The following is a 14625-nucleotide window of genomic DNA, read 5'->3' as shown; positions in this document are numbered from 1 at the left end:
TCTGATATAACAGTGTTAATAATTATTATTGTTCATGAACTTCGAGATATCTATATCAAAAAGAACCTAGTTTCATGGTATATGTTATGGGGTAACATAGATGGAATATTTCAAACATATCATATTGGTAAGGGTGTTTGACCCATCAATGATAGCAGATCTCCAAGAGAAGCAACTACAAACAGGACAAGACAGGACCGAATATATGCCCTAATCTTAGAAAACTATAGTTTATGTCCTCCTGAGTAAGCAGACAAGGCATTCGTATAACTCTCCTGAAATATGCTATATTTGATAAGACAGAACTTACTTAGCATTGACCTTCTGATTCAGTGGCAAGAGCATTGCTCAAAAAAGCTAAAATTATGTTTCTAGCTACAGAGGACAGCTTAAATAATGAGTGGAGATGTATTTAGCACAATCAATCATTTCTAAAATGACAGTTTTAAAAAAAAACAGCAAACTGACAATTTCAGCTACAAAGCTGCTGTGAGATATGGAGCTGCTGCTGTACAGCAGTGGGATTGGTCCCAAGTTAGAGCATTTCATTGATTCTGGGGAATTACTGTACTGTCTTGTTGCTTGGTCATTTACAGTCAGATCGGCAGTGCAATTGTGTTTATTATCTAAGTATTGCTGAAAGAGACCACTCTGACCAGGGGTCTCCAAACATTTGATCTCAGCAGCGGGGGTGACAAGTAATGCAGCATGATATATTACAGCTTGAGTGTGTCTGTGGGGCCCAGTGTGGTGCACTGGGTCAAACATGAGGGAAAGACCCCAGTCTTGATTTTATGGAGCCTGTTGTAGCATGGAAGATGACAGACGTGCACAGAGAAATATACAGAGAGGTGCACAACAGCCTCCTGTGGTGGCAATCAAGTGGGTGGTAACAAAATGAGAAATATCCCACATTAGCAACCGGAAGGTGCTGACATGCTAAATTTTCAATCTGTGTGTTGTTTAAGTGCAATTGACATGATATAATCATGCTTCCTGAATTAATGAAACTCATACCTATCTCTGACGCATTTAGTAACCCACCCAATAAAACATGGTTACTCAGATGTGGTTTCTTTGGCTCTCTCTGACTGCCGCGTTATAGAGAATAACCTTTTTGTTTAACAACTCGAGGGTTACTAAAGGCTACACAAGATCATGTAACTCATGTAACCTATAGAGTAACTGGATTGACACTTTTGTGAGACATGTTGGCACCAGCTGTCTTTGGATTAAAAACTCTCCCTGAGAATCCTTGCAGGACCTTATGCACAGTGTACTGTATGCTCATGGAGACATTGTCTGTGTGTAGAAACTACCTGAGCTGAGATGCTCAGGCAGGAAATCCAGAAGAAATAGGTCCAATATGTAATAGGGCAGTCCACAGTTGAGGTGCAGATGGGTTATCTCTTAAAGTAGTACCACAGATCTCTCAGCTCCCCAGCCCACAAGCCTCATTGCTGATGAAGGGCTTATGCCCAAAACGTCGATTCTCCTGCTCCTCGGATGCTACCTGACTTACTGTGCTTTTCCAGGACCACACTCTTGACACATATCTGAGCCCTCAAGGGGACAGAACTTCAAGGAGGTAATGACAGATGAAGGGGTTACCCCATCTGAACTGTGACACCTCAGACCTCAGATGAACTGCTGATGCAACTCAGTGTGACAGTGGAGGAATCTTCTCTCTGGACTTTGGATGTCTTTTTGTGCTGAGCAACTGAGCTTCAGACACTGGGAATTTAAACTGCAGGGTCACCTTAAAAAGCCTGCAGGACAATTTCTACCTCCAGTGCAGGGTTGCCTGTGCTTCAAATGTGACATTAAATCCTAATGGATGGAGATGGAGATGGGACTTACGTGACAACAGTGTCACCACCTACCCTTCGGGTTTTGCCAGATCTTGTGTGTCATCCGCACTCATGAGAGTGCCCCTACATACCCAGGATCAGCCAAGCCCCATGGGACTATACCCATAACTTCCAGGTATACCAACTGGTGTCATAGTGGTACAATTAATTCCAACCTAGGAAGAATAACGGGTAACTTGAAAGATAAATTTTCAATTCTTACATATCTTTGTAATGCTCATAATGTTCGATTTCAGGAAATGTTTTTCAAAAATTCATTCCCAAGACGTGGGCATTGTGGCTAAACCACCATTTGTTGATGACCCCTAATTGACTAGAGGACAGATAAGAGTTACTGCACATTACTATGTGCCTGGAGTCACAGATAGGCATACCAGGCAAAGATGAAACAGATGAGATTTTCCCCAACAATTGACACTGATCAAAGTCAGGTTATCATTAAACCCTTGATTCCAGATTTTTTTTATTGAACTCAAATACTAAACTATATGCAAATGTGGGATTTGAACCAGGGCATCTAGATCATTACCTGCATCTCTGGATTAATAGTTCAGTGATAATAACCCGAGAACTTTGTCTCCTCTTGAAATATGGAATTGTGGTTGTTTTCTTCTTTTGGGACAAATTTTGTTGGTGGAATACACAGGAAAAAACGCGATGTTAGTTATGAGTGACAAATATTAGAAACAAATTGACATTAATACTGAATAAAGGAAAAAAACTGATTAATGACAACATAAATCACAGACTCAACATACAATACCAACTACTATAATAACATTACTTACTTGTGCTTATATCTGTCACAGAGTGTTTCCAAACAGTCATAAAACTGGGATGCATCAACACCTTCTTGTGTTGCTGTTTCAACAGACAGTAACCGATGTTGTTGGACGGAGGAAGTTGGCACAATCACAGCATTCGGATTTTTCCCCATAAGGAGGTCTTGATAAATAATAGAAATGCTTTCGAGATATTCTAAGGGAAAAATGCCAAAGGTTTTATTAAAATGTACTACATACGTTAATGGTTAATCATGTGATTTTGATTATAAAACTCGAGTACTTTCCTCCAAACCAACAACTCTCCAAAGTGTTCATCTAATTCCGATTACTTATACATTCTCCATTATAACTGCTCCATCATTAGTGGCTGTGCCTTCACCTAACTCGGCTCCAAGCTCTGGAATTCCCTCCCTTTACCGCTGTACCTCTCTACCTTGCTGTCCTGCTTTAAGACACTTCTTAAAATCTAGTTTTATCACTCAAGCTTTTTGTCATTTGACATAATTTCTCATTCTGTGGCTCAGGGTCCTACTTGGTGTTATGAAAGGAGCACATCTCTTATTTGAAGTATAAACTGGGAAATTGGAAGTTTGAACTGTTGTAGAAAATACCCCTTTTTAACAACTTGAAGGTTAAAAGCAGAACAGTGTAGTGTTCCCTTATTGGTTATATAAGCTACAATGAGTAGCTGGACTTCATAAATTTTGTGAGAAATGCTGGCACCAGATGTCTATGGGTTAAGAATCTGTTTTCATGAGTCAAGATGCAGTTTGCCACCAGTTACCTTCAGACTTCCAAAAGTATTCAAATTAAATAAAATCTTTAACTATCCCTCGCTGAGAGTAGGAAAATAAACAGCATTAAAAGATTTAAAAACAAAATTTCTACCTCAAGCAAAATCATATGTTTAAATGACTGGTTACTGAATTGAGGATTGACAACAACGGTATATTATCATCAAAGCCAACAAGACCTGTGACAGTGTCTTTGAGGAGAAAGTGAGGTCTGCAGATGCTGGAGATCAGAGCTGGAAATGTGTTGCTGGAAAAGCGCAGCAGGTCAGGCAGCATCCAGGGAACAGGAGAATCGACATTTCGGGCATAAGCCCTTCTTCAGGAATGGGGAAAGTTTGTCCAGCAGGCTAAGATAAAAGGTAGGGAGGAGGGACTTGGGAGAGGGGCGTCGGAAATGTGATAGGTGGAAAGAGGTCAAGGTGAGGGTGATAGGTCAGACTGGGGTGGGGGCGGAGAGGTCGGGAAGAAGATCTCAGGTTAGGAAGGCGGTGCTGAATTTGATGGATTTGACTGAGACTGGGTGGGGGGAGGGGAAATGAGGAAACTGGTGAAATCCGAGTTCATCCCTTGTGGTTGGAGGGTTCCTAGCCGGAAGGTGAGGCGTTCTTCCTCCAACCGTCGTTTTGTTGTGGTCTGACGATGGAGGAGTCCAAAGACCTGCATATCCTTGGTGGAGTGGGAGGGGGAATTGAAATGTTGAGCTACAGGGTGGTTGGGTTGGTTGGTCCGGGTGTCCCAGTGGTGTTCTCTGAAACGCTCCACAAGTAGCCGGCGTGTCTCCCCAATATAGAGGAGGCCACATCGGGTGCAGAGGATGCAATAGATGGTATGTGTGGAGGTGCAGGTGAATCTGTGGCAGTTTCCTTTGGGGCCTTGGAGGGAGGTGAGGGGGGAGGTGTGGGCGCAAGTCTTGCATCTCCTGCGGTTGCAGGGGAAGGTGCCGGGAGTGGAGGTTGGGTTGGTGGGGGGTGTGGATCTGACGAGGGAGTCACGGAGGGAGTGGTCTTTACGGAATGCTGATAGGGGAGGGGAGGGAAATATATCCTTGGTGGTAGGGTCCGTTTGGAGGTAGCGGAAATGACGGCGGATGATGCGCTGTACATGGAGATTGGTGGGGTGGTAGGTGAGCACCAGTGGGGTTCTGTCCTGGTGGCGGTTGGAGGGGCGGGGTTCAAGGGCGGAGGAGCGGGAAGTGGAAGCGATGCGGTGGAGGGCATTGTCGACCACGTCGGGGGGGAAATTGCGGTCCTTGAAGAAGGAGGCCATCTGGGTTGTGCGTTTTTGGAACTGGTCCTCCTGGGAGCAGATGCGGCGGAGTCGAAGGAATTGGGAGAATGGGATGGCGTTTTTACAGGGGGCAGGATGGGAGGAGGTGTAGTCCAGGTAGCTGTGGGAGTCGGTCGGTTTGTAGTAGATGTCCGTGTTGATTCGGTCGCCTGAGATGGAAATAGAAAGGTCAAGGAAGGGGAGGGAGGAATCTGAGGCTGTCCAGGTGAATTTGAGGTCGGGGTGGAAGGTGTTGGTGAAGTGGATGAACTGTTCAACTTCCTCGTGGGAGCACGAGGCCTGGGAGCAGATGCGGTGGAGTCGAAGGAATTGGGAGAATGGGATGGCGTTTTTACAGTTTTTACAGTGTCTGTCATCTCATTCCACCCTTACAGCATGGACTCTTGAACCACAGAATTTGTTCCCCTTTGCTTATACGTTTCACCCATATTACTTATGGAAAACTGTCTACTTTCACTGCACTGTCCAAGCACACCAATGTCTTTATTTCCTTGGAAGGCTAAGGAAATTCACCACGTCCAAAATGACTCTTTCCAATTTTTATAAACGCACCACACAAAACATCCTATCTGGCTGCTTCATAGTGTGGTATGGCAACTGTTCTGCCCAACACAGCAATAAACTACAGAGTGTTGTGTACACAGTCTAGTCCATCACGCAAACTAGACTTCCATCCATTGACTCCATCTACACTTCCCACAGGAATGCAACCAACATAAAGAAAGATCTCTTCCAACCTTGTTATACTGTTTTCCACCTTCTTCTGTTGGGCAGAAGATACAAAAGTTTGAAAACATGTACCAACAGATTCAAGAACAGCTTCTGCCCCAATGTTATCTGACTTTTGAACGGACCTCTCAACTATTAAAGTTGATCTCTCTCTGCACCTTCTATGTAGTTGTAACACTGTATTTTGCATTCTGTTCTATTACTTTCATGTATATGATGTACCTGAATAGCACATATAACAACACTTTTCACTGTATCTCAGAATGTGATAATAATAAATCAAATCAAATCTATTTGTGAATGGAAGTGTGCATGTTTGGATTTTACAAAGGTATAGGTTCAGTTTACTGATTAGTAGTTAATCCATTTGCCTTTAAGGGATAAATTTACTATAATAAATAAGTCCGAAACAAAAACTCAGGGTCACCATACCTGAAACATCAACTCTGACTTCTTTTCACAGATACTGCCAGATCTGCTGAGCTTTTCCAGCAACTTCTGTTTTGTTTTTGATTTATAGCATCCGCAGTTCTTTTGGTTTTTATAATAAGTAAGTCATTGTTTCCATGTTTATTGACGAAACCTGTTGTGAGTTTTGTTTATCTTACATAATGGTCAATGTCAGGTAAATGAAGCAGCTGAGTGATTAAATTGATGACTCAGGATTATTGGGGCTTGATTTCCAGCACATGTTTTTCTTCAATGTCATGACATTTATTTTGCTCTTGTGAAACACCTTGGCATATTTCGTTCCATTAAACCCATAACTTAAGGAAGAGCTTGGGATCAAAACCCAAATTTTTCCTCCAAGTTACACATCATCCTGAGTGGTACTCTATTTCAGTTCAACACATATCTCTACCATGTTGTGTCAAATCAATTTTATTGTAATTATACAGCTCTTCCTTGAGACCTTTACTACCTGCTTGATGTTCTGTAATTGTGATGAAAGTTATGTGATTTGACCGATTATTCATAATGCTGGATTTCAAAACAGTGCCATATTAGAGTTGGTTACTTCAGTGAAGTTTTTTTAGAAAAAGAAATCAGGTCAGGCAGTCCTTCCAGAACAGTGGTCTGATCCAGAATGTGTTCGAGAGCAGCTAACTGTGAACGCCTAGAGGGCAAATACAATGAGATGTTTATACTGTAGGGTTTACAACAGGTAGTGCCTGATTTCCACTCAAAATAATGTGATGGACAGAGTGCAATTTATGTAAATTATTTTTATAAGCTTTGGTTTCAAACTAATGGCCAATGGATTTTTTTTTGTAAATAGGTATAAACATTATTTAGTCTTTTCTGAAACTTGATATGTAACAGACAGCAGGTGATTGCAAGCCTCCTGGATTGTTAATGGAGAGGTCTTTTGTTAATGTGTGAATTCACGGCCAGAGAGATTAAACATTAAGATATTATTTTTAGCATAAAAATATTTTGAATTTAAAAAATCAGTTCAAAAGCTTTTGGAATCAATTCAAAGGATACCTGACTGAAGTCAGATTCAATAGTTTTCCTTAAAAAAAAGGTTCTATATACAGCTGTAAAAGAAATAAACTATAAAAGCATGGGTACTGCAGATGCTGGAAATCTGAAACAGACGCAAAATGTTCTGGAGAAACCCAGCAGGTCTGGCAGCATCTGTGGTGAGAGAAACAGAGTTAATGTTGTGAACTTGGTAGCAGTTTTTTAAAACATTGATCTATCAGGTCAGATTTCATTCTGGGACTGGTCTTGTCCAGTTGTAATATCAGCTGGGATCACAACAATAATCAAGAATTGATCTTAGTTTAAAAAACCCAAGAACTGAAATCTTTTTGGATAGTTTAGAGGCAACCTGGTTGGGGTCAGAAATCAAAATAGTTTCTCTCCAACAGAGACTTTTTTCATTGCAGTTAAGGAAATAATTTAACTGAGCAGAGTTTTTGTTTAAGGACCTTCCAGACCAAAGAGTTTGACTCAAAATCTTCTGTGAATTATAAGTTTTAAGCTCTCAGCTTTGTATTCATGTAAGGAATCTCCACAGTTCACAGAAACTAGGGAAAATTTGTGGAACTTAAGGATTTGATATAGAGGTGTAACTCTACTGGATTTGAGTCACGGGATAAAATAGTGGAGGAAAACTAGAGTTCAAACCTTTTATCTTGAGTTTTGTAAGATCTTTTTGGATCCTATATCCTTAAAATCTAGCTTGTTGTTTTTTATTTGCCTCTTTTATTGTAATAAACTTCTGATCCATTATTAAAAATTTTCCACAGCCTCATATGACTATGGCTTAGTGACTGACAGCCATGCTAACTAAATTTAAAAAAAAACTATCAAGCCAGATTCTGGGTTCTGACTTTGTCCTATTGAACCATCAGTTGGGACCATAACATAATTATAAAGCTAATAAAAATGAATGGCTTTATTAAAAGCTTCCTTCTTACTGACGAGGCTTCAGGTAAAAACAATGACTGCAGATGCTGGAAACCAGATTCTGGAGTAGAGTGGTGCTGGAAAAGCACAGCAGTTCAGGCAGCATCTGAGGAGCAAGAAAATCGACATTTCGGGCAAAAGCCCTTCATCAGGAATACAGGCAGAGTGCCCGCAGGGTGGAGAGATAAATGAGAGGAGGGTGGGGGTGGGGAGAAAATAGCATAGAGTACAATAGGTAGGTGGGGGTGGGATGAAGGTGATAGGTCAGAGAGGACGATGGAGTGGATAGGTGGAAAAGAAGATAGGCAGGTAGGACAGGTCATGGGGACGGTGCTGAGCTGGAAGTTTGGAACTGGGGTGAGGTGGGGGAAGGGGAAATGAGGAAACTGGTGAAGTCCACATTGATGCCCTGGGGTTGAAGTGTTCCAAGGCGGAAGATGAGGCGTTCTTCCTCCAAGCGTTGGGTGGTGAGGGAGCAGCAGTGAAGGAGGCCCAGGACCTCCATGTCCTCGGCAGAGTGGGAGGAGGAGTTGAAATGTTGAGCCCACAGGGCGGTGTGGTTTATTGGTGCGGGTGTTCCAGAGATGTTCCCTAAAGCGCTCTGCTAGGAGGCGTCCAGTCTCCCCAATGTAGAGGAGACCGCATCGGGAGCAACGGATACAATAAATGATATTGGTGGATGTGCAGGTAAAACTTTGATGGATGTGGAAGGCTCCTTTAGGGCCTTGGATGGAGGTGAGGGAGGAGGTGTGGGTGCAGGTTTTGCAATACCTGCGGTGGCAATGGAAGGTGCCAGGAGGGGAGGGTGGGTTGTTGGGGGCGTGGACCTCACCAGGTAGCCACGGAACCAAACCACAGTCAATAACCTGCTGAGAAAATTCTGCTCACATTTTAACAACATGACAAATTATGGCAAAGCAGGTACAACAATCCACAACATTCTAAACGATAAATTAAACAACACATGATAAACAAAAAGGGCAATTTACTTCATCTCTCAATGTTAAGTGATATTATAAAAATTTCCAGGAACAAGATCCACATCCTCCCCTAAATCTAATCAGTTCTTCCTTTGAACAAACCCTATCTATGCACCACGTTTTGTTGAAATTTATTTCTAAAATATATATTGTTTACGGACAAACAGACTATCAGACAGAGGTGAAAACGTTACCTCCACCCACTTCAAATGGTCAAGCTGACTATGAATTCACTATTTTGGGAAGCATACATGACAGTAATACAAGTTCAGGTCACAGTGGCTCAGTGGTTAGCACTACTGCCTCATAGCGCTGGATCTGATTCCACCGTTGGGTGACTGTATGGAGTTTACACTCCCCATGTCTACGTGGGTTTCTGTTGCGTGCTCAGGTTTCCTGCTACAGTCCAAAGAAGTGCAGGTAAGGTTAGGTGGATTGGCCATGCTATATTGTGCATTGTGCCCACGGATGTTCTGGCTAGGTGGACTAGTCATGAGAAATGCAAGGTTAGGGGGCGGGTCTGGGTGGGATGCTCTTTGGAGGATTGATGTGGACCCAATGGGCTGAATGGCCTGAGGGATTCTAATGTCATATTACATTAGCCTCGAAATATCATATGAGTGGATTGTTATGAAACACTTAAGCCTAAGTTGCCCAAAGCTCACAGTCCTAACAGTAGTCCGTAACCGCAGAGTAAGGAAACCTACCAAAGAACTAATCACATCTTTAAAAAGTATTAAAAATTTTGAAAGAAAGACAGTCGTTTCCTAATGGTTTTGTCTAACTTTGATAACTTCAAAGGGAGACTTTGTACCTTTATGTGCAGCTGTTAAATTGGAACATCTGAAGGGTAATGAACCGTTTCCTCCTGCTCATCTCAGGAAAGCAGACAGGCCTGCTATTTACCATTCATTTTCACAGACAAATGTCTCTGAATAGCAGAGAAAGCCTGCATGATTTATCTATTTCCAGAAGTGGTATGAAGAAGAAGGATTAGGTACGCAGATCCTCTTGCAATCGATTGCTTCAGCCTTGCTAGTTTGCCTGATCCTCAGTTTTGCCTCTTTTCATGGTGCCCAACACTGTCTCTTCAAGTGAGTTAAAAGTGTATGTTTGTCCAACTCCAGCCCTAAGCTACTGCCTGCAGTTAACAGTCACTTTCATCTGTTAAAAGCATCAGAGTGGAGTGTGTCCAGCAATATGATATGGTGTAACTGATATAGTTGAATAGCTGCCAATTACCTGTGAGTACAAAGATTGTGCGAGAGTAAGATCAAGCATTTGATTTGTAGGCCCATGTACTGCTTGATAAAGATTGTTTGTAGGTGGATGGAGTATGGGGCTATGGATAGTATGTTGAATTGAGCAATGGACGAGGCTAGTAGTGCAGTTGGTAATATGTGCCATTTGGAAGTGAACTCACTAACTGTGACAATTGTGTTAGTTTGTTCAACTTCTGGCAGCGCTTCCATGTTCATGGAGTAACACTACTGTCACTTCCTGTCACTGCGTATAGATAGACTTCTCCTACCCCAATCGATACAGGCCAACTCAACTTTTTATCTCTTCCACCAACATCTACACATTGCAGTGCCTGAAAAGTCTGTGTGTACTCCCTTGCAAATTATTACTCAAAGTATCAGAGCACAATACAGTTTCCAATGGAAAGGTTAAGAAGTGCCTGTCACCACTCCTTGAAGCCTGCAATGATTCTCTGTTTTGAAAGGTGCAATCTGCCTTTAATACTAGCAATTCACAATATTGGGTTCACTACTGATGCATGCATTCAATGCACATAGTGGATGATACTAACTAAAAACATCAGTCATTCAGTAGGCAACACGAATCTACTATTCTGTCTGTAGTGCAATGAATGGATGTGGGTTAATTGCAAACTATATTTTCCATCTCTGTTTTGAGAGGTTAAATAATTTCTGAGGAGCAGGAGAATCGATGTTTCAGGCATAAGCTCTTCATCAGGGTCCCATGAAGGGAATATGTCCGAAACGTCAATTCTCCTACTCCTTGGATGCTGCCTAACCAACTGTACTTTTCCAGCACCATACTCTCGATTGTGATCTCTAGCATCTGCAGTCCTCACTTTCTCCTAGTTAAATAATTTCTGCCTATAAGATTCAGTCTTATAAATATAGCACATAAAATAAGAGCAAGAAGGCTATGATAAATCTATATATGATGCAAAGTCACAGTTGGAAGATTGTGGGAGTTCATGATGGATTAACTTTCAATTTCAATGGAACAGTAATTAGATCATTGCAGATATAACTAGACAGGAGGGCTCTTGGGGCACAGTGGTGGAGTTCCTGCCTCCTGGGCTAGGAGCTCTAGGTTCAAGTCTCAGCTGTCACTAACATGTGTCATAAGGTACCTGAACAGGTTGATTAAAGGTATCTAAAGTCACGTGGAGAACACAGTGGTCAATGAACCCATGGGAATAAGTTTTTACATCTGCCAAAACTGGAGATCCAGCCTGAAATTATGAAGTCAGAAGTCACACAATACCAGGTTATAATCCAACAGGTTCATTTAAAATCACAAGCTGTCAGAGCGCTGCTCCTTCATCAGGTGAAGAGGCAGTGCTCCAAGAGTTTGTGGTTTCAAATAAACCTGTTGGACTATAACCTGGTGTTGTGTGACTTCTGATTTTGTCCACCCCACTCCAACAATGGCATTTCCATATCATTGAATTATGAAGAGCCACTGGGAAAATTTGAGTCACATGCATTGGAACACTGAGCAAAATGCAATAGAAGTGTTCAAGTTATTAAAGGGATTGAAGGAAGCTAAGTCGCAAAAGATTACCTGAAGTGATTGACACATTAGTAATGGAAATAAAGAAGCATACGGATAAGCATAAATAATGGAACTAGAAGCATAAAGAGGAGCTTACACAGAGTTAGTTATGTTAAGAATTATAAGAATATCATCAACAAATGGCCAGTGCAGCTGTTTCTCTTAATTTATTTCTCCAGGCGATGTGGCATTGTTGACAAAGCTGGTATTCATTGCCACCCCTAAATGCCTTGAACTGAGTGACTTGGCAGGCAGTTTCATCAAGAGCCAACCATATTGCTGTTGGTCTGTATTTATATGTAGGCCAGACGATACAAATCTTACTAAAGTAGATTTAGTAAAAGGAGACTGGTGGATTGCTTTAACACCCCAAGCTAACGGATCATCAGACATTCTTTAACAATGTCAAGTGATGCCATTCAAAGTAAAAAAAAACTGCTTCAGCCATTTTTCACAGATTGACCAATCAAATGGTTTCCAGTATTCCTAACTATGTAGAAATGATATACTGGTTTAGAGTAACACCCAGAAGAACCCCTTGAAACAATTAAAGGTTCAATTTAGAAAATTACAATTAGCTAATTTAGTGATAAGCTTTGGGAAAGGTGAGTTTACAAAAGTGCAGGTTTTTATAGAGGGTGTAACACCAGTATCACCTAACTGGTATACTCTTCATGACAATGCCTCTACCAATCCGAATCCACTTGTCAACCAATCAGCAATCTATTTCGGAGGCCTCCAAAATGTCAACCTTCTTCCTCATCAGATGATACCCAACCTCAGCAGTTGACAGGGCCCCCAGCCATGTCCGGCCCATCTCTCGCACCTCAGCCCTCACCCTCCTCCTTCCCTCCCACAACAGCAAGAGGGTACCCTCATCGTCAACAATCATTCCGCCAGCATCCACATCCAAAGGGTCATTAGCAGCCATTTCCACTGTCTCCAGTAGGATGCCACCACATATTCCCCTCCCCTCCTTTGTCAGCATTTTGTAGGGACTGTTCCCTCCAGGACAGGTCTGTCTACGTCTCCACCACACTCAACCTTCCCCTGTAACCGTAGAAGGTATAATACCTGCCTGCTTACTCCCTCCCTCTTCACTAGCCAAGGTCCCAAACGCAACTTCCAGTGAAGTAGCAATTTACCTACACTTCATTCAATCTAGTATTCACTGCTCACAAAGTGGTCTCCTCCACACTGGGAAGACAAAACACAGACTGGATGACTGCTTTGCAGAACACCTACACTCAAAAATGACCCTGAGCTTCCGGTTGCATTTTATTTCAACACCCTACCCTGTTCCCTGGTCAATATCTCTGTCTCAGATTGCTGCAGTGCTCCAGTGAAGTTCAGCACAAGCCAGAAGAACAGCACCTCAATTTCCGCTTGGGAAGTCTGCCACCCTCTGGACTCAATATCGAGTTCAATAATTTTAGGGTCTTCTCCCATCTCCTTACCCTAACTCCTATACAGCAGGTCCTGTCATCACATAAACCACTACCACACACTACCCATTGGGAGCCACTAATGATTCCTATTAGCAGCTATTCATTCTCCCAGGCTGACCTTTACCCATTCCTCTGTATGTTTTTCTCTGTATCTGAGCTCCATTTCCACCTTTTTGTTCACTCTTTCTCCTTCCCCCAACCCTTTCTCTAGCATATCTATCAATCTTTTCCTAGCTACAATCATTTCTGAAGAATTGGACCTGAAACGTTAATTCTACTTTCTCTTCACAGATACTGCAAAACCCACTGAATTTTTCCAGCAATTTCTGTTTATGTTTCTAATTTCCAGCATCTAAGTTTTAGCAATCTATACTTATAGTGTATAAAATGAGTGTTTTCCCTTTAGATTGATCATTCTTGTGAATTTTCCAGATGAATGCAAGACATAAACCTTGAATAAACGTATATTCTTCAGCAATATTCAAATCAATAGAATTTTGAAAAATAAATGACCACCAATGCATTTGCTATCTCCATAGCTGCCTCGTTCAGCAATCTGGGATGTAGATCATTCAGACCTGGATTTGTCAACTTACAGTCATTTTAATATCTCCAATACTACATTTTTACTAATACTAATTTCCTTCAGTTTGTTATGACAAGGAATGAATCAGGTCTTTTCAACCCCCTCAACTGCCTGTAAAAAATATTTTAAATTTTTTTTAACACGTTGCTATATTTCACTCAAATAAAATGCTGTTCACCAGTTCACCGGAATGAATCAAGGAACCAAATACAAGGTTCTCATGGGTGAAAGGAAGAACAATGTTATTGCTCTTCAACTTCAAGAAAAGTCATAAAGGTGCAATATCAAACATATACACAATCACAAGTACAAGCTTTAAAAGAGGGAGAGTACCCAGTACTAAAGGAGGATAAAAGAACACGCAGTTTAAAAATCCTTAAAGTCTCCTTATGTGTTAGATTAGATAATATTCATTCAATCTTGTATCAGTAATGGTTGCAAATATTATGAATATTTTTGAGGTCATGGTGAAGGGATGTTTCTCCAATTTGCTTTCTCACCAGGTTGTGTCCTTTGAGAAAGATCGAGAAAAAACAGGGAAAGACAGGGCAAGCCTTCTCCGGTTCCAGTTATAAATCCATCTTTCTCTCTGCTGCTCTGCCAAAGTAGTGACTTGAAATCGAGCTCATTTGAGTGTTCTAATCTCTGGGCTCATTTTTCGGAATTACGTAATTATCAGGCGACCTTTCATCTTCAACACATAAATCTTATCTGTAAAGGTGTAAAGCAAACAGGAGATGTAGATCGGAGGTTCAAAGCTTTTTGAAAATGTCAGTTTCAGTTCAGACTGTCTTTGTTTATCTCACATAAGTTTCATAAAGCTGGCCTAGTCTGTCATCAGTTGATTGCTGTGGCCATTTTAAGTCAGTGATTTTCCTTTCGTGAAATCATTTTAGTGAGTGAAGGTCCTAAT

The 14625-nt window shown here is 41.5% G+C and overlaps 1 protein-coding gene across 4 annotated transcripts in view; it reads right to left on the bottom strand.

Annotated features, from left to right (window-relative positions):
• The window catches only part of cstpp1 (centriolar satellite-associated tubulin polyglutamylase complex regulator 1), a 368165-nt gene that overhangs the window by 48126 nt on the left and 305414 nt on the right, over positions 1-14625 (bottom strand). For all 4 annotated transcript variants that reach the window (XM_043705470.2, XM_087996319.1, XM_043705472.2 and 1 more), the window contains one exon: positions 2660-2849. In XM_043705470.2, the coding sequence (XP_043561405.2) occupies positions 2660-2849 (190 nt within the window). The remainder of the gene's footprint in view (positions 1-2659; positions 2850-14625) is intronic.

Source organism: Chiloscyllium plagiosum, unplaced genomic scaffold (genome assembly GCF_037043375.1).
Source record: "Chiloscyllium plagiosum isolate Xiang-an unplaced genomic scaffold, Cpla_swu_hap1 HiC_scaffold_18, whole genome shotgun sequence".
NCBI lineage: Eukaryota > Metazoa > Chordata > Chondrichthyes > Orectolobiformes > Hemiscylliidae > Chiloscyllium > Chiloscyllium plagiosum.
The sequence above is the reverse complement of the archived record's forward strand: the minus strand, read 5'-3'. Positions and strand labels throughout refer to the sequence as shown.